General features: G+C 69.4%; 5 protein-coding genes across 5 annotated transcripts in view; 2 read left to right on the top strand and 3 right to left on the bottom strand.

Annotated features, from left to right (window-relative positions):
* Window positions 1-580, bottom strand: part of F751_6662 (Methionine gamma-lyase) — a gene marked incomplete at both ends in the record, with an annotated part of 7,569 nt that extends 6,989 nt beyond the window's left edge. Inside the window, one exon of the mRNA XM_011401341.1 lies at window positions 8-580. Within this exon, the coding sequence (XP_011399643.1) occupies window positions 8-580 (573 nt within the window). The remainder of the gene's footprint in view (window positions 1-7) is intronic.
* Window positions 581-1,296: 716 nt separating this feature from the next.
* Window positions 1,297-12,276, bottom strand: F751_6661 (Vacuolar protein sorting-associated protein 13D; the record flags this gene model as incomplete). Its single annotated transcript, XM_011401340.1, has 16 exons — window positions 1,297-1,536; window positions 1,820-2,110; window positions 2,273-3,603; window positions 3,955-4,174; window positions 4,316-4,561; window positions 4,700-5,641; window positions 5,708-5,961; window positions 6,178-6,792; window positions 7,078-8,102; window positions 8,310-8,509; window positions 8,754-9,182; window positions 9,309-9,671; window positions 9,911-10,721; window positions 10,892-11,412; window positions 11,549-11,976; window positions 12,180-12,276. 16 exons carry the CDS (start codon window positions 12,274-12,276, stop codon window positions 1,297-1,299), a joined length of 8,013 nt encoding a protein of 2,670 aa, XP_011399642.1.
* Window positions 12,277-12,736: 460 nt separating this feature from the next.
* F751_6660 (putative complex I intermediate-associated protein 30) lies at window positions 12,737-13,982 on the top strand (the record flags this gene model as incomplete). Its single annotated transcript, XM_011401339.1, has 5 exons — window positions 12,737-12,785; window positions 12,901-13,040; window positions 13,193-13,288; window positions 13,407-13,561; window positions 13,772-13,982. 5 exons carry the CDS (start codon window positions 12,737-12,739, stop codon window positions 13,980-13,982), a joined length of 651 nt encoding a protein of 216 aa, XP_011399641.1.
* A 305-nt stretch (window positions 13,983-14,287) lies between these two features.
* On the bottom strand, window positions 14,288-14,831 carry F751_6659 (U6 snRNA-associated Sm-like protein LSm7; the record flags this gene model as incomplete). Its single annotated transcript, XM_011401338.1, has 3 exons — window positions 14,288-14,433; window positions 14,546-14,617; window positions 14,738-14,831. 3 exons carry the CDS (start codon window positions 14,829-14,831, stop codon window positions 14,288-14,290), a joined length of 312 nt encoding a protein of 103 aa, XP_011399640.1.
* A 356-nt stretch (window positions 14,832-15,187) lies between these two features.
* F751_6658 (hypothetical protein) overlaps window positions 15,188-17,576 on the top strand; it is a gene marked incomplete at both ends in the record, with an annotated part of 3,248 nt that continues 859 nt past the window's right edge. The window contains 3 exons of the mRNA XM_011401337.1: window positions 15,188-15,346; window positions 15,629-16,924; window positions 17,300-17,455. Coding sequence (XP_011399639.1) covers window positions 15,188-15,346; window positions 15,629-16,924; window positions 17,300-17,455 — 1,611 coding nt within the window. The remainder of the gene's footprint in view (window positions 15,347-15,628; window positions 16,925-17,299; window positions 17,456-17,576) is intronic.

Raw genomic sequence — 17,576 nt, 5'->3', positions numbered from 1 at the left:
CCCCCACCCTGGTCGAGGCCCCAGGTGCCGAGGCGCACCCCCCCGCCAGCTCCAGCACGAGCTGATGGGGCCGGGCGGGTTCGTCCCAGGCGTACCCCAGGCTGCAGTAGGGCCGCAGCACGTCCTGCTGCTCTCTCACCCGGCGCTGGCGGGCGTGCAGGGTGAGCAGGCTGCAGTTCTCCAGGCGGTAGGGCGCGAAGCCCGCGGGCTGATGGCTCAGCGTCACCGCCAGCGTCCCCGCCGCCGCGGCGGCCACGCCTACGCGCAGCAGCATGGTCTCGCCGCGGTCGCGGTGCCGGACCTTGATGAAGGTGTCCCCCGGCGAGTCCAGGCCAAACCCGCCGGACCAGAGCCAGCCAGCCTCCTGCAGGCGGACACACAGCCGCAGCGGCAGCCCCGCATCCGCCCAACGCAGCGGGCAGCTCACCCCCGGCCCCAGCTCCGCCTCCGCGCCGGTACCCTGCTGCCGGTACTGCAGCGCCGCGTCCAGGGAGTTGAGCAGCAGGTAGCGCGGCGCCAGGTGCAATGCCAGCACCCCGCCGGACCCGGCCACGGGCCCCGCCGTGACCGCCGCCACCATGGCCGCGCGGTCGGGGCGGCGCGCGGCGCCGCCGGCGGCCGCCGCCGTGGAGGCGGGGGCGGCGGGGCTGGGCACGGTGACCACCGCCGCGCCGCCCTGGGAGTCCAGGGTCAGGGAGGCTGACCAGAAGGTAGTCCCCGGCGGGGCCGTCAGCGGGCTGGCGCGCAGCTGCAGGCGCAGGCGCTGCTTCCCTCCCTGCAGCAACCCGCCCTGCAGCGCCGGCCAGCTGGCGGTATTTTGTGTTTTTTGGGGGGGGTAGGAGATGTGTGATGAATGGGATGGAAAAGGGTCTGGATGCGTGCCGGATGGGGCAGAGGTGTTTGATGGTCCGGGTACACGAGAGGATCACGAATCAAGCAAGAAGCCCCAGATGCCAAGCTGGCCCGCTAGGACGGCCCCTTCTCCCAAACACACCCACCAGACGGTGCGATCCTGGGACGAACGGCCGTCGACCCCCTCCACGATGCCCCAGCCGCGGGGCGGGGGCGGGCGCTTGTGGCCCAGCAGGCGCGGACCGGGCTCCGGCTCGCCGGCCTCGCGCGGCAGCGCGGCGCCCAGCCCCGCTGCATGGAGGAAGGAAGGAAGGGACTTGGGGATCGAGGGATGTGTGCGTCGGGAAGCGCGCAGGGACGCAGGCCTGGAGCAGGACCCGGCACGGCTCCTCTGCCCTCTCCGCAGCCAGGCAGAGCGCACATCACTAGCGTCAAGCCCACCGCTCAGACCACGACCACCCGCGCACCTCCCGCGACCCCGACGTCCACCGAGGAGGCGGCGCGGCTGAGGGGCGCGAGGGAGGAGGTCGCCGAGTTCAGGCGCATGCTCGACGCGGCTTCCCCCCTGGCGGGCGAGAGGAGCATGGGGGAGCGCGTGGGCGGCCCCGCAGCCGAGGCGGTCACGCTCGGCGGGCCCCGCGGCCGGAGGAGCTCCGGCGGAAGGGCCAGGGGCGCGAGCCAGGCCTGCGGCATCTGCACATCGGAGGTGCGACAGTCATTGCTGGGTTCACTCAGGAGAGTGAAGCGTGAGAGACCCTGAATTAACCTCATGACGTCACAAGCATCTGCGCCATTGCGCACACGTAGAGCTCATGCTGCATGGCTTTCCCTGGCTTGCGCTGGGCCGCCTCCCTGAACTTCCCCCCCTCCTCTCCTGCCAAGGCATGCTCCTCCCCCATCTCTCCGCATGCCTGCCCCTAACTCCTGTGTCAACCCCACAGCCACGGCCACCACCCTGGTTCCTCACCCTGTCCTCCGCGGCGGCCGCCCGCTCGGCCTCGGTGAAGTGGCCGGCGTCTTCGTGCGCCTGCCGCAGCGCCAGCGGCTGCCCCGTGCAGTTGAAGATCCAGAGCGTGCAGGTCAGGCGCAGCACGCGCGCCCCGCTCCCCGGGTCGAGGCCGTGGCGTAGGACCACGCCCACGCTGTGCCCGCTCTGCCCCACCTCCACCAGCTGGAGGGGGGTGTCCCTCACCCACCGCACCGCCTGCTGGGCCCCCGGGCCGGTGGGGCCGGAGGAAGAAGGGTGGGGAGGCAGCTCCTGGGGCGCGGTGGTGATGGGTTTGTAGGGACATACCTTGTTTATAAGAGCGCAGGGCAGGATGCAGTGCTTGCTGAACTTCCAAGGGGGGCGGTCATCAGCCAGACGCCCAGACACCGACTCTCCCCGGTGTACCCTCCTCCCACTACCCCTCCAGCTCACCACCACCTCGATCTCCTCCTGGCGCTCAGCGGCCTCGGCGCCCAGCGCGCCCAGCATGGCGGGCGAGAGCAGGGCCGCCTCCACGGGCGCGTAGCCGGCGGGCCGCAGGCGCAGCCGTTGCGCCCGCGCCTCCTCCAGCCCGTGCAGGGCGCGGCGCTGGAGGGGGCCCAGGGTCCACTGCTGGCCGCCCACGCCCACCTCCACCGGCACGGGCAGGCTGTTGAGGAGCATGAGGGGGGCGCCCACCACGATGGCCAGCGCGCCGCTGGGGTCAGAGGGGGCGGGCAGCGGCCACGTGCGCTCATCGCGCGGGGGAGTTTCCTCAAACTCCCGGGCCAGGCGCTGGGAGCCGACGCAGAGGGCCAGCGGGGCGTCCAGGCCGGGGGAGCCCGGCGCCTGGCGGCACGTCAACTGGAAGGTGCCGGCGGCGGCTGCGCCCGCCCTGGCCCCTCCCACCAGCTGCGAGACGGGGACCGACTCACTCCACTCCAACGGGCCACTGGCACCAAAGCTCCTGGCGCGGTCGAGCGACCTTCGCGCCAGGAGCGCCGGCGCGGGGGGTGGGCCGCCGATCGTCGAACCGGCAGCCACCACGGGGGGGTGCAAGGGGGGGTGCCTGGCCAGGGCTGCACCGGGCCCCGCCTGCGAGAAGAGCACGCCCGATCCGGTGCGGCTGACGGTACCGCCATGCGTACCGCCTTGATGATGCCCGTCGTGGCCGGCACCGTGACAACCACCGACAGCCAGGGGCCTGAAGCTCAGCGCGCTCAGCAGCGCGTGCTGCACGGGCAGCCACAGGCCCTGGCCCGGCTGCAGCGCGCCCAGGCTGGCCCGGGGGCTGGCCTCAGCCACGAAGCCGAGGGGCGTGTGCAGCCGCACCTCCAGCGCCACGCCGCCGCGGTTGACCAGGCGCAGGCCAGAGTGCAGCACCACAGAGGTGCCGGCCCAGGGGTCGGGGCCGCGCGCCACGCTGGCCAGCACGCGGGGTTGGGGGGCGCCATCCCCCCGCGACCCCGGAACCTGGCCACCTGCGCCAGGCCAGGGCCCGCCATACGCGTGGGTGCCGGGGGCGGCCAGGGGCACGCAACCCGCCGTGCCGCCCGGGCCGCGGAAGTACACCCGGGTGTGGCGTGGCGGGCAGGGTGGGTCAGAGGGGTCGGGTGAGCATCCGGTCATGTCGCCTCGCCATCCTGCCGGCCGCACGCCCAGCATGGGGTCAGGGTACCCAGCGTACCCGGCCGCCAGGTCAGCCAGGGTGTCATCGGAGCCGGGCCAGACAGGGAGGTCCACGCGCTCACCCGGGATCACCGTGAGGTGGGGCCGCTCGGGAGCTGGGAGCAGAGGGGTGGGAAGGGGGGTGGGGTAAAGAGAAAAGTGTGCGAGAAGAGGGCGGGATTGGTATGAGTTGACTGCTGCATGGCTGCAAGCTCACACGTGCAGCACAGGCTTTGAGAACCTGACAGGGAGATCATCCAGCATGAGACCCCAGACTCTTGGCGGTCTGACACATCAGACCCGACTCAGCAACCGATGACGTAGATCCATGACGCGCAATGCACGGTGACACAGCACCCACGATGCAAGGAGGCATGCCCAGCGTGATCAAAGTACTCAATTCACTGCACCATGCACACATACAACCACCCCACCAAATTACAAGCCGCATCCCCCCTGCAACTCACCAATCATGTCTCGCCGGCCCGACGTGCCCGACCAACCCACAGGGCCGGCCTCGGCGGCACCTCCGCCGACGAGCCCCCCCATCCACAGCTCCACCGAGGCCCCCGTGGCGTTGACCAGCGTCCAGCCCCCCGCCAGCGCCGGCTCCCCCGCAGCTGCCTGCGCGGCGCGCACCGCCTCCCCCGCACCCGCCAGGGTCAGGGTGGAGAGGAAGGCGTAGGACTGAAGGGCGCGCGCCGCGGCCGCCACCCCGCCCTCGCTCGCCGTCAGCTCCAGCAGGTCGTCGGATTCGAGGGACAGCGACAGCGGCGGGGTCGGCCCCGGCCCCGCGCTTTCCAGCGCGCCACGCAGCGCCAGGCGCACCCGCCACGGCTCGACCACCGGCTCCCAGCCGGCCAGCTGCGGCGCCCAGCTCCGGACCTCCAGCCGGCAGCCCAGCTGCGCCGTGGCAGTCCCGGAGCCGGCGCACGCTTTCAGGTCGTGAGCCGCCGCCTGGAGTAAGGGGCAGCGCCCGCGCCCCACGCCGTCCACGCCCCCGACCCCGACGAGAACAGCCAGGATGCCCGCTCGGGCACGTAGCTCCCAGGCGGTGAGGGCCTTGGCATCACCCTTGTCCCGCGCGGCACGCCGCGCGGCGCCGCCGTGCGGCGCCGCCTCGGCGGCCTGCGCCTGCAGGCGGTGCGCGAGCAGCGTCAGCGCCTGCGTCAGCGCCAGGGCCACGCCCGCCGTCTCCTGGCTCAGCCACACCGAGCCACGCGCCAGCGCGAGATCCACCTGCACGGCGTGCGCCGATGACCCCGGCGGCTCCTCGGGGGACTGCGGAGTCGGCCCCGGAGGCTCCGCGCTCTGTGCTGATGATACGATGCTCGTGAGTAGAGCAGCGCCCGGTGCCTGGCCTTCCTCCTCCTTGGCGATGGGTTCAGCATCCAGCACTGGCAGCGCCTGGCGATCCGGGCCGTCTGGGCGGGGAGCAACAGGCCCGACACAGCGCAGCTCGAAGCCGGCGATCCCCGCCAGCCCCGCGCCGAGTGAGAGGCTCGGCGCGGCGCCATGCTCCCGCTCCTCTGCATCAGAAACTGCAGAGCCCAGGCCCGCACTCAGCAGCAGCCCAGGAACACGCAGCTGCAGCCACCACGCCGCTTCGGGCGCTGCATCAGCGATTGCCCCAGCCTCCGTTTTCGTAACCGCAGCGAGTCCCACGTCCGCTCCCACCCTCGCCTCCGCCTCAAGGCTGGCCTGAAGGGTAAGGGCGAGGATGGGCCCCCGCCAGCTCTGGACTTCGCCAGAGTGTCTGTCTGCCATTCGCACACTGTGAAACGGCGAGGGCGGGGCCGACCCCGGGCCGGACTCCTCGGCGTTGCACACCAGCGTCGCGCGCAGGCAGGCGCAGCGCACGTGCCAGCGCAGGGGGTAGGCCGTGGAGGGCCCTGTGTCGCCTGGTTCGCTCGTGCCGACCGGGTCGCCCGCGTCGCCCCCGGCGCTGTTCTCCTCTGCAGTCACCGACGCACGGAGGTCGGGCAGTGCGCCGCCCATCAGCCCCACGTGGTTCAACACGCAGGCGGCGGCCTCCTCCCAGGCCCCGACGTCGGCCGTGGCGTGGACGGCGAGGACAGGAACGACCAGGGTCATCTCGCCGCCGATCAGAATATCCCTCGCCAGGCGGGCATGCAGCGCGGCCGTGCACCGCGTCTCGCCGTTTGGGACGCCCCCGCCGCCGCCGCCGCCCCGGCGCCAGAGGAGCTGCGGCGCCGTCACGGCGAGGGGCGGGGGGCTGGCGATGCGTGGGCTGGGGCCCAGGGGACTCTCCGCCCCGCCCTCCTCCACCCAGGCGGGGCCGGGGTCGAGCTGCAGCGTGCTCGCCCCCTCGCTGTCCACACTGCCGCCCGCGCTGAAGTAGCGACTGGCGGCGGCGCTGGTCCCGGCGCTGGAGCGTCGCTGCGACCGCGACAGCGCCTCGTAGAATACCTCGCCCTCGTCGCTGGCGTCCGCCGGGAACTGGTTGGTGGACTCTGCATCGATTGGAGAGGAGGGTTTGAGGAGGGAGAAGGGTGGGGTTGGGGCAGATACCATTGGCGGGCGCACCAGTAAACCATCTGTATGCGTCAGAGACCTCATGGAACAGAGCACGCAGCGCAATCGATCAGGTGCCAAAAGCATCACAGCCAAGGCGCATCTTTCCCCGTGCGCTGGACGCCTCGCCGGCGCACCTGACGCCCTGCACGGACCTGTCACCTCGGGCGGAGACGCCCAGCCGGCATGACTCTCAATGCCGCGGTCCCATCCGCTGCCCGGCCCCGACTGCCATGCCCCGCCCGCCTCCTCCTCGCCCTCCGGCGACGCGACGCCCCCACCATTGCTGCGCCGCCCGTCGGAGCTGACTCGCAGCGCCGCGGCCGCCGCAAAGGGCGTGGCCTGGTCCGGCAGCGGGCGCAGCAGGCTCACGTCCAGGGTCTCGAAGCCGAGCTCCAGCCGGCGGCGGGCGCCGGGGCCAGGCGCGCCGTCCAGCACCACCTCGATGCGGCGCCAGCGCCCCTCCAGCCCCGCGCAGCTCACATTGGGGCCCAGCAGCTGCAGCCGCACCTCTGCGATGGTCAGGCGCGCGGAGCAGGCCTCCAGAGACAGCAGCCAGCGCGGCGGCTGGGGCGGCTGGTGGGTGGCGATGGGTGTCGTGCCATCTGCCACCAGGGGAACCCGTCCCAGGCTCGGAGTGGCGACCGGCGCAGCGGGGCTGCCTGGCTCCATCCTTGCGGCGAGCGTGAGCGGGGTGCGGGCCTGTGCCACCCCCAGCAGGTCCGACATGGACCGGGGGCTCGAGCTCTCGGCCCCCAAGCGTGCGCCATCTGCAGTTTGACGGGAGAGGATTGCGTCGGTGGTGCTGGCAGGCAGAGGCACTGCGCATGTGGCACAGGGCTTCAGGACCAAGACTTGAAGCTGGGGTCTCTTCATCTGGGTCGTGGTATCAACCCGCTGCCATGCAAGGCTGCAGCAGCACAAGCATGTCGCTACACTTGCATCCTGCCTTGACCTGTTCTCATCCACCACCCAGAGCAGGAGGCATCCTGCTCTCCATAGCATGGGTTCCTCACCCGGCCCTCCCGACACCTCCCCACCCCCTCCTGTGGCACCTGAGCTGGAGGCGGGGAGGTCCAAGAGGTTGGGGCGCCGCAGTGCCGCCAGCTCGGCAGCAAACAGCTCTGCGGCCGCCGCCGCCATGGTGATCTGGCTGGGGTGCAGGCCGGCGAGCACATCGCGCGCGCCCAGGGTCAAACGCGGCGGGGCCCCCCCGCCCGCGCGCTCCACGGTCAGGGCGACCTCGGGCAGGCGCAGGAGGGGGAGCAGGGCGCGGCCGCCCACGCCCAGCGCGGCGCAGGACAGCGCGGCGCCGCGCAGCGCAACGCGCTCGCCCGGCTCGTCCAGCGGGAAGCGCAGGACGCAGCGCGGCGCCTCCAGCACCCCCAGCACGCCGTGCGTGAGGAGGAAGTCCAACGCGGCGGGGGCCAGGCGCGCGGCCGCGGTACCCCCAGGCTGGTATCGCCACTCCGCCACGCACTCCTCCAGGTCCAGCGTGAAGCTCTCGCTCTGCACAGGCAGCGTCTGAGCGGGTGCGGCCGTGCTGTGGCGGGGCGCAGGGGCGACCTCTGTCCCCCCAACGTCGACGCCCCCTCCCGCCCCTCCTCGCAGCGCGTCCTCGGCCACACTCCCCACCACCTCCTCGGGCCCCACACCCGTGTCGGGCAGGGTGAGGAGGAGGATGCGCATGAGGGCGGCGTGGCCCAGTAGCACGTTGTTCAGCGCCACGCCGACGTGCAGGTGCGCCGCGCTTTCCACCACCGTGATCACACCGGCGTTGGGACGGCCGCGGTGCAGGCGGGCGATGAAGTTCCCGGGTTCGTCGCGGTAGGCCGCCGACGCTGCGTCGTGCAGGCGCACCGTCGTGGCCGTGCGTGGCGCAGCGCCAGCGTCGCGGGAGAAGTCCAGGTCGAGCCGCGCCAGGGTCACACGCGGCGACACGCGCCATGCGCCGCGGTCCACCACGGGAGGGGGCAGCAATCCGGACCCCGGCGCCGTCTGGTCCTGCAGGGTAAGGTCCAGGAGCGAGGCGCCCAGGTTCGCCTCGCCGCTGGCTCCCAGGGCCAGGCCTAGCACGCCGCTGCCCAGGCGCAGGCAGAGCAGCGGGGATTGGGCGGCGGGCGCAGCGGGCGGCGGGCCTCCTCTTGAAGCGCGCGTCCCCGCGCCGCCGCGCGTGGCAAACGGCGCCGGGCCGGCTTCCGCCGCGTCAAAGGCGACTGCGCAGCTCACGCGCTGCAGTGAGAGGACCAGCCGCGTGCGGCAGGGGTTATCGCTTTCGATCTCAGACCCGGCATCCCTGCCAGCGGCCAGCGGCGGCACGGCGCCTGCGTCGCCGAGCGCACCGCCACTCGCACCCTGCATGCCCTGGACCGGAGGTGCCCTGGCCTGGGTGGGCACCTGCAACGCCGCCTGGATCTCGGCCAGCAGGCGGGTGCCCAAGCTGAAGCTCCAGCCGCGGGCCTCTATGCTCAGCGCAGGGGCCTTGACCTGGAGAGGGAAGGAACGGAGGCATGTTCTTGTTGTTGTTTCAAGACGAAATGCCCCACGCAGAGGCTGGCACAGTCCCATGTTTACTTCTTGGGAAGAGGAGTGAGAAAGGACTCGGCATGGTCGCCCGGGCAGGGCACCTGCACCCCCTGAGCACCGGCATGTCCAAACATAGCCGTACCCATCAAGAACCGTCCCACGACTCGGGTAACAAACCTCCCAAGCAGCACCCTCGGCTACCCACGTTGGGGGTGCGCGGCAGGCAGAGGTCCCCCTGCATGGTCGTCGGCTGCAGTACGGGCGGCTGGGTGGGGCGGAACACCGCCCCGCCCTCCTCCCACTCCTGCACGATCAGCGCCACGCGGCGCACGCTCCAGCGCCACGGGACGCTTGCGGCCGTGGCATGCGAGGGACCGACCCCACGTTGCTGATCCAAAAAATCTGCGTCGTCGACACCCGCATCGCTTGCCTCGCCCATCACCACTGCAGCAGTGCTCCGGGCGGCCAGCTGCCCGGCGCTGAGCAGCAGGCACCGCCGGGCGCCGAGCGCCAGCCTGGCGTCGACCCCCGCCAGCTGGACGGACCAGGCCACGGGAGGCCCCAACCCCGCCAGCCTGGCGCGGCCCAGCGCCTCGGCGCCACGCCAGCCCAGCGCCGTGTCGGCCGCCGCGCGCTCGGCGGCAAACGGCCCCGGCGGGGGCGCCAGGCGGCCCAGCGCGAGGAGCGTGCCGGGCCGCAGCCAGACCTCGGTGGGCCCCACCGCCGCCTCACCCGCCGCGGGGCCGGCCCGGCCACGGACGTAGCGCACGGTCAGCGCGGCGCCTCTGGCCGGTCCTGGGTCAAAAGCGCCGCCCTCATCCGCACCAGCGCCGCAGAGGAGCAGGCTCTGCGGCGCGCCGGCGCCGCAGTCGAAGAGCCGCACGCGCGTGCAGGAGAGGGAGGCCGCGAGCTCGGCGCCGGCCAGGTCGTAGGCCGCCGCCGCCCGCAGGCCCTGGGCCTCCAGCAGCGCCAGGCTGCGGCCGCGGGCCGCCAGCGCGAGGGAGGCGGCGGGGATGCGCAGGCGCAGGGAGGCTCGCAAACCCGCGGCCCCATGATGACTAACCTCGCGTGATTCATCCACGGTGTCGACCTCCATGGCCGCCAGCAGGCGGGCGGCCTCCTCCTCGTCGGGGGGCGCCGGGCGCGGCGGCTGCAGGGGGCAGGGAAGGATCGGGAGGATTGGGATGATGCTGCAAGGTCGGCATGGCCTGGCGACACCATGAAGCCATGCATGGGTGGCTCAGGCCAAGGTGTGCTGATGGAACCCATTGTACGGACTCGATCATACACACCATGCAAGCACCGAATCAACACGTGCACCCACACTGCGAGCACCACACAAATTTCCAGGTCACAGCACACCTGTGCATAGCCCGCTCGTCGAGGTAGGGCGCCGAAGAAGCCCGCCATGGCAGACACGCCGCGCGAGACCACGCCCCGGCGAGCCGCAGCGTGCGGGGACACGGGGCGGGTGGAGAGCGCGAGCACCTGCTCTGGCGTGCCCACTGAAACGGGAACGCCGTCGCCTTCTGCACCCGGACGCGGCAGCTCCGAGCCGGGGTTGCCGGGGCGCAGTGCGGCCTCCGGCACGCTGCCAGCAGCGGCTGTGGCCAGGGCGCTGGCAGCCGTCATCGCATCAGCGGGAGGAACAGACAACCCCTCCTCGGTGCGTGTGTCGTCTCTTGTTGGAGGGGCGCCCTCCTCGGGCATGGCGGCGCCCCTGAGTCCAGCCGGCGCCAGATCAGCCCCAATCAGCCCTTTCTCATCCGACGCAGGCCCGGCCGCTGCAAGGAGAAGTTGTCCGGGGGAGGGGACGGCCTTCGGCCCCGTTTTCTTGCGCTTGGCGGCTGCGGCGGCCTTGGCCAGGGACGCGGCCGCCATGCGTGCCGCCACGGCGCGGCAGAGGGTGATGTCCGGCAGGCACAGCTTCCTCTCCGCCGCCTCCAGCATGGAGCAGCAGGGCTCCTCGACGGCGTCGTCGCTGCCGCCGCTTCCCTTTGCAGCGCCCACTCCTGCAGCCGGCTGCACCGGCCGCTCCAGGACCGCGCGGTACAGCCGGATGTACCGCTTCCGGCGCTCTGCACGCTTGTGCGCCGGCACCCACGCCGTCACGCCCGCGTCCCACCGAGCGTCGCTCCTCAGCACGCCATTCAGCGCAAAGACCCACATGCGCCTGCGAGGAGGGGTGGACAGAGAGGGTGGTTGAATAGGACGTCCGTCGTCCAGAAAGGGGGGAGCATGAGTTTCTGTAGAACACAACAGCATTGGCAACCAGTGGAGGGTCGAGTCAGTAGCACTGAGGGCGCCTTCAACCCTCCACACACACCAAAAGAGCCCGCCCACCTGGCAAACCCCTCGCGTCCCCCAGACTTCAGGCGCCAGGAGGCGGGGCAGAACAGGGCCGCCCGATTTTGGCGCGAGACCCGCTCGGCGGCGTCGGCCAGGCACACCACCCCTGCCAGCGTCGCGTCGCTCAGCGACAGGCGCAGGGAGGGCAGCGTCAGTGTGCAATCGGCGCGCAACGTGCCATTGGAAAGCGCGGCGGTGGTGCCCAGGTGCAGCACGCCGTCGCAGGGCGGCAGCAGGGGGAGGGGTCCCAGGGGGGCCTGTGTGGGGTCGATGCCGAGGCTGGTGGCGCCCACTTCCCCCCAGCCGTTTGCGTCCGTACCCACGCCAGGCTCCCCCTGGAGGAGCCAGACAGAGACGGCCGCCAGGGCGACGTCCTTGTGCACCATGCCGGGGTCGTCGCCCTCCTGCCCCAGTGCCTCGTCCAGGGCCGCGCCCAGCATGCGCAGCGCGACAGACGGCGAGCATGTGTGCACGGAGGGCAGGCGCACCTCCACCCCCAGCCCCGTGCCAGGGTCCTTTGGGGATGGAATTTCGAGAATGTGAACTGAGGAAGTGGGTGTAGTTTCCATAGCAGGGACTCAAAAACTTGCAGGAGCTGACATCCCCTGCATGCTCTTCCGCATCCAAAGACACCCTGCCCCTCGCCCGCACCCTGAGGACCAGGCTGACATTGGTGAATCGGATCTGGAGGCGGTTGACCAGGAAGGAGGCCAGGCTGGACAGCGCCCCCCAGAGGAGGCCCGTGGAGCCCTGGGAAGGGGCAGGGACCGCCGTCGCGCTTTCTTGGGCGCCTTCCGGCCCAGCCAGGGCGCTGGCCTCCACCCCTGCCAGTCGCGCCTCCTTGCCGGCCCAGGCTCGGGCCTCGGCGGGCTCCTGCCACAGTTCCTCTGGCCCCCTGAGGCACGCCTCCAGCCTGGCATCCGCCACCTCCAGGATCAGGGGGGAGCGCAGCGCTTGCCAGGGGATCTGGAGCTGCAGCCGGCCTATGTTCCCCGCAGTGAGCCGGAACGGCAGCTGGAGGTACTCCAGGGCATCCAAGCGGATGGGGATGTTCTCCAGAGTCACGCCCGTCTGCCAGGCTGCATGGGGGTGGAAAAGGGGGATTGGCATGATCAACTGAGTCTGACTGCACCAACCAATTTGGCATCGTGTCTGCCTCTGAGACTCGAAGGCAGGGTTGGAAATCAGGGGGCCCTTGAACTCCGACCCAAACAGACAATTCCCAAAGCCGGGCGGCACGCAGGCTCGTACGCCCAATTCAAAGCTTGAAGCTCCATCTCACCCCTCCACAAGCTGATGCGCAGCTGATCGCGCTGGAGGTCGAAGAAGTGGCCCAGCCATGCGGACAGGTGGTCCACCACCCACCCCTCAAACACCATTGGGAGTGCGCTCAGGGGCGTGTCGCCACATCGGTACACCCGCAGAATGTTTCTGGCCCGGTCAAGGGGTCAGCTGACATGCCTTCTCGCTTGTTCCGATGGCTCATTCGCGCTCCGTCGGTGTCGCAGGAAGGTCTCGTAAATTGAAAGATCCCATTCCCTCGCATCACATCCTCATGCGGCTTGAATACTTTCATCACAAGTCTTTGCATGCTGGATCACAGTGCCCAGTCGGACTTTTGCATGAGTTGGTAGGATGCTCTGTGATGCCTGATTGGAAGAGTCGAACCGAGCGCCAGCGCGCTCTTTGTCCCGACATCACGATGCCACAAATCTCGCCACGACAACAACAACCGAGGCAAGCAGCTCTCACGTCCTTTCGAACCTTTTATTAGAATCAAATATATCTAGCTTATGGTACTCATCCTGATACCCTTGTAGTGAAGGGTTCCTTGAAGGGATGGCGTTCGCTCGCCTTCTGCGCAGCACGCAACGATACCTCGAGAGAGGTGATATATTCTTGAATTAGGTTTGTACTGCAGACTCGTGGGAGGCTATGTGTATTTTCTTTTCCAGAAGGCGACAGTGCACGTACCGACTCCCCTGGTGCCCTGCGCCATGCAGTTCGGGAGCCCATTCCCACATTTGAGCAGCGCCTCTTCGACTTCTCCACCCCCGCATCCCTGGCACGGTGGGCGACGTTCTCCGACAGAGAGCTGGGTGGTCGATCAACAGCCTCCCTGATCGCATCCACCTCTCACCCGGTGAGAGACTGGGTGGGGTTGGTCCTGGGAGGGATTGTTGGGTGGAGCACAGATGCAATAATGATGGGAGGGTGGATGGCACAGAGGGAGCTGACACTGGCCAGGCTACAAACGACTTCGACCAAATCAGCCCCTGTTCCTCGCATCTACAGGGCACTGCGGTGTTCCAAGGGACCTTCAGCCGTGAAACTGGGGCCGACGCGGATGAGCGACTCAAACGCAGTGGCTTTGTGGGCATGAACACCCGGGTAAGCGGGATTGTGATTGCTGTTTCCAGGAATATGATGGAGGATGTGTGGCAGCTCAACGCAAGATGCACTCCGCTGCCCTAGCCGGCCTCTGACTTCGAGTGTCTGCCCCCTACAGGACACCCAGGATCGGCTGGATCTGGATCAGTATGACACCATGGTATTGCGGGTGCTGGGAGATGGGCGGCGGTACATTGCATCCATTCGAACGGAGAACTGGATCATCGGCGAGGCCAGCTCCCATGACGTGTACCAGGCCTTCTTGTTTGCCAGGTGGGGCGATGAATTGCCAGGCTATTTGGACGAATTTGCTGATGGGATGTGGGGTTGGTCCACAGGTTGGCAGGATACAACATTTATATGCTTGGCCACTCATCCTGGATTCTCTTTGGACTCTCCTCGTGTATGTTAAATAATGCTGTCCCAGGTCCCAAATACTTGCCTTGCTGTACACCTGCCATCGCCTCTGCCCCTCACCTCCAGGGAAGGGGAGTGGACGGAGGTGGAGATCCCGCTGGCTCGCTTCCTGCTGACCTACAAGGGGCGGCTGGTGGAGACGCATGTGCAGATGAACCGGTCCCGCATTGTCAGCTTTGGTCTGGCCCTGGCCGGTGGGGACTACCAGCAGGAGGGGCCTTACTCCCTGGGCCTGGACTGGATAAAGGTGATCGACAGCAGGCGACTCGACCGATGACTGGCTGAGCTGCAAGGACGAGATGTTACTATTATGCTAGCGCCCCCTCACTCGTTGCTGTGCACCGGGCTTGAAATCTCGAGCACGGCTTTGGCCAGGTAGGGTCAATGAGTCAGAGGACCATGACAGCGCAGGACCATGGCACAGATTATGGGGAGATCAGGAATTGATGGAGCAGGCTCACATGCCGGGCAAGCAGAGTTCGTTCAGAGGCGCTCCCCCTGCCTCCTCCATGTGCGCTAGCAGCTGCAGCGCATGCTCGTGTTCCCTGGGCAGCACCAAATGGCAACCCTTGGCGCACGCGCTCATGCCTCCTCCTCTGGCTGGATGAAGGGGTTGGCGATCTCCTCGGTGCCGGCAGTTGGCGCCACCAGCGTCACACTCGTCCCACGACACACCACCAGGCCCAGTGTCCGTGTCTCGTCTGTTACGCGCAGTGGGTCTTCAGCATCTGCAGCATAACCATGCTACGAGGATGAGGGGCAAGCGGCGAAAGGACCAGGCAGACCCCCATTGTGCAGCAGCCGGCCAACCAGTGCAGGGTGTCCCCGGGCACCACCGACCTCGCAGGAACTCAGTGGATTCATCGAGCACCAAATTCAGCAGCTGGTCGAACCCTTTGAGTACTCCTTCCACTGCAAGTTGTGGTGCGAGTGGGAACGTCGGTGATGTTGGGTGGTATGGCACCCCATGCTAGCAGGCCAGGCCAAAGGGTACCGATCAAGACACTCATCGCCCAGAACCTCCTCGCACACCTTCACGTCCCCCAGCGAGCTTTACACGGACAGTCTTGTCCACCAGCTTGCTGAGATCCAGGGCATTGTCCTTCTTCTGCCCGCCCTTGAACATGGCGGAACCCGCCGAGTGATCACCCCAACCGGCTGCTCAGCTGGTCTACAACTCAAACTGCGCACTAGCGTATACTTGTGAGTAATGCAAGGGGAGATTTCGTGGATACGCCTGAGTGCGTCATGGGCATGCGAAGAGTGTAAGACCCTCTGGCTGAAGACGCTGATGGGCACCAGCCACATCGTCTCCGCGCGCCCTCTGCCCGAGACATGATCGATGCTCGCCAGGCACAACCACGAAGCGCTTTTTGGACGTCCACCGTCATCACTATAAACTTTTCATAACACCCTACTTTGTCAGCTTCACGCATTGAATGTGCCAGGCCTGAAGGCTGCCGGTCGGGCACGCCTTGAGCCATGGCTGGGCAAGGCGGGCACCGAAGCCTGTCAGTCAGCTTGCAGGCCTCCACAGCCCCAGCATGCGTGATCCGGCTGACTCCAGCCCTCCTGGCGGCCCTGCGCGCTGCCAGTGACTCGGGCGATGCCGCCACCATCAGCATGGGACCCAGCACCAATGTGGGATTGGTAAAGGGGGGGGGGGGGGTGAGGGGACATGGCCCAGCAGGCTTGGAATGCTCATAAACCAGCCATACTGAACATGAGGCATCTTAGCATCATCCCACGGACTTTCGCTGCTGGGAGGAGGGGGGCCTATAGACGATTCACGCCACCCCATGGCAGCCCCCCATTTGTGACGCGCACCCTTCCTGCCTGCACCCAGGGCCCTGCCCACAACTCACCCCGCTCCACCTGTCGCCACAGCCTTGCGCTCATGACGTCCCCACTCCACCCCACCAGGTGCTGCGCGTGGGTGCCACGGATTTCCGCTTCAAATCCCTGCCCGAGTCCCTCTGCGACGTCATCACAGTTCCCAGTACAGGTGCACACCGGGACAACACCCCCTCCCCCGCGCTCTGTGCCGCCCACGTCTGCCAGAAGCTGGTGGTCACGCGCGACCTGGGGGAGGAGCGGGACCGCATCCGCGCCCGGGGCGAGGAGGCCGAGCGCCGCCTGCACGGCCGCCGGACGGTGAAGCTGGGCGGGGATGGGGCGGAACCGCCGCGCGGGAGTGTGACGGCCAGGGGCGCGGCCGCGCTGCGGCGGGGCGCGTCCGACGGCGCACTGGTGGCGCTGGCCGGGGGCCGCGGCGCCAAGGACCCCAGCAGCGCGGGTTCTAGCATGAGGAAAGGCAGCGCTAGGTCTGCCGCCGGGCCCCGGCCCGTGCCCACCGCCCGCCAGCTCCTGGGCGGCGAGGCAGCCGCGCCGCGCGCGCGCACCCTGCCCCCGCCCCAGGCCCAGCCCCCACCCGCCGACGCGCCGCGGAGCGCAACGGACCACGCCCCGACTTCCTCCCGGCGCGCGCCTAGCCCCGCGCCCGCGCACGCGCCCGCTGCGGCGCCGGGCTCCGTGCCCGTTGCGCCCAGCGAGGCCGTGCTGGCCGCCGCGCGGGGAAGGCACGGCGTGCGCGCCGTGCTGCTGGCCGCGCTGGGCGAGCGGCCGCTGAGCATGGCCTCGCTGCGCGCGCTGCTGACGGCCGTGGCCGCGCGCGTGCCGGGCTTCGTGCCGCCCGCCACGCGCCAGGAGCTGCAGCGCGCCGTCGCCGCGGTGGCCTCGTTCCAGGCCCCGGGGCGGTACGTGCTGCTGGAGGGCGCGGCCCGGGGCGAGGCGGCGGCCGGCAACGAGCGGCGCTCTGGGGCTGCGATCATCGGCGACGAGCGGCGCTCTGGGGCGGTGGCGACCCTGGACACGGCAGCCCAACCTGCCCCCCGGGAGCGGCCGCCCGCCTCGCCGGAGGCGGGCGGCAGGGGCCCACTGTCTCCGGACACCCAGGACGCATCGGACGACCTGGCGAGCGCGGGGTCGCTTCCCGCACACTCCCAGGCGGGGGCCGGCGGCGAGGGCGGCGACGGCGAGGTCGGCGCGCAGGACCGCGCCGCGGGCGGGACCGCCGCGCCGCTCAGCTCCTCCAGCAGCGGCGCGGCGCGGCGCCAGCTCTCCGCCTCCTCGCGCTGCCTGGACGACGTGGAGGACGGGTGGGTGGGCGCGGTGGCCGACTCCGCGCCCCGGGTCGCCCCACCTGTGACCTCCAGAGAGGTGGGCAGGCAGGGGTGGGAGCGGTCGGGGGGGGGGGGGGGGGGGGGGGGGGGGGGGGCCCCCCCCCCTTCCCAGCCGAGCCAGCTCACCCCAGCCTCCAACCCGAGACCACACACCTTGAGCAGGAGGCTGAGGAACATTGGCGCCTTGCTGGACTTTGTGAGCTCCGAGCTGGACAGCACAGAGTACAGGCCCCTGCAAGCGACCAAGAGTAGGCAGGGCGCAGGGCTGATGTCACGGAAAGCAGGCCGTTGCACTGATGATGACGGTCCTGTAGAACCCTGGCACAATGTGCACACCCAGGCAGAATGCCTGGCTGGCCATGGCTTTCCCTGCATAACACAGGAACCGCTCCTGCATCCCGCTCACCTGTAGAAGCGGTCTGAAAGCGCATTCCTGCTGGACATGAGCCGGACGCGGAGCAGCAAGGCCTGCGTGGCCACCCCAAAGGAGCGCGTGTGGATGAGCCGGAACAGCGCGTCTGCCGGGGGGTTGGGTGATGGGTATGGTGATGGGGCTCGGGAAGTGTGTGTAGGCTCCTAGTCCTCAAACCTGCACGCAGCAACGGCTGCACAGCCCTTACACCGCCTGCCATCCCCACTTCCTCCTTCCCTCCCCAATAAATGCACACCAATGGCAACTCGCACCTGCA

The sequence above is a fragment of the Auxenochlorella protothecoides genome (genome assembly GCF_000733215.1).
Source record: "Auxenochlorella protothecoides strain 0710 unplaced genomic scaffold scaffold93, whole genome shotgun sequence".
Lineage (NCBI taxonomy): Eukaryota > Viridiplantae > Chlorophyta > Trebouxiophyceae > Chlorellales > Chlorellaceae > Auxenochlorella > Auxenochlorella protothecoides.
The sequence above is the reverse complement of the archived record's forward strand: the minus strand, read 5'-3'. Positions and strand labels throughout refer to the sequence as shown.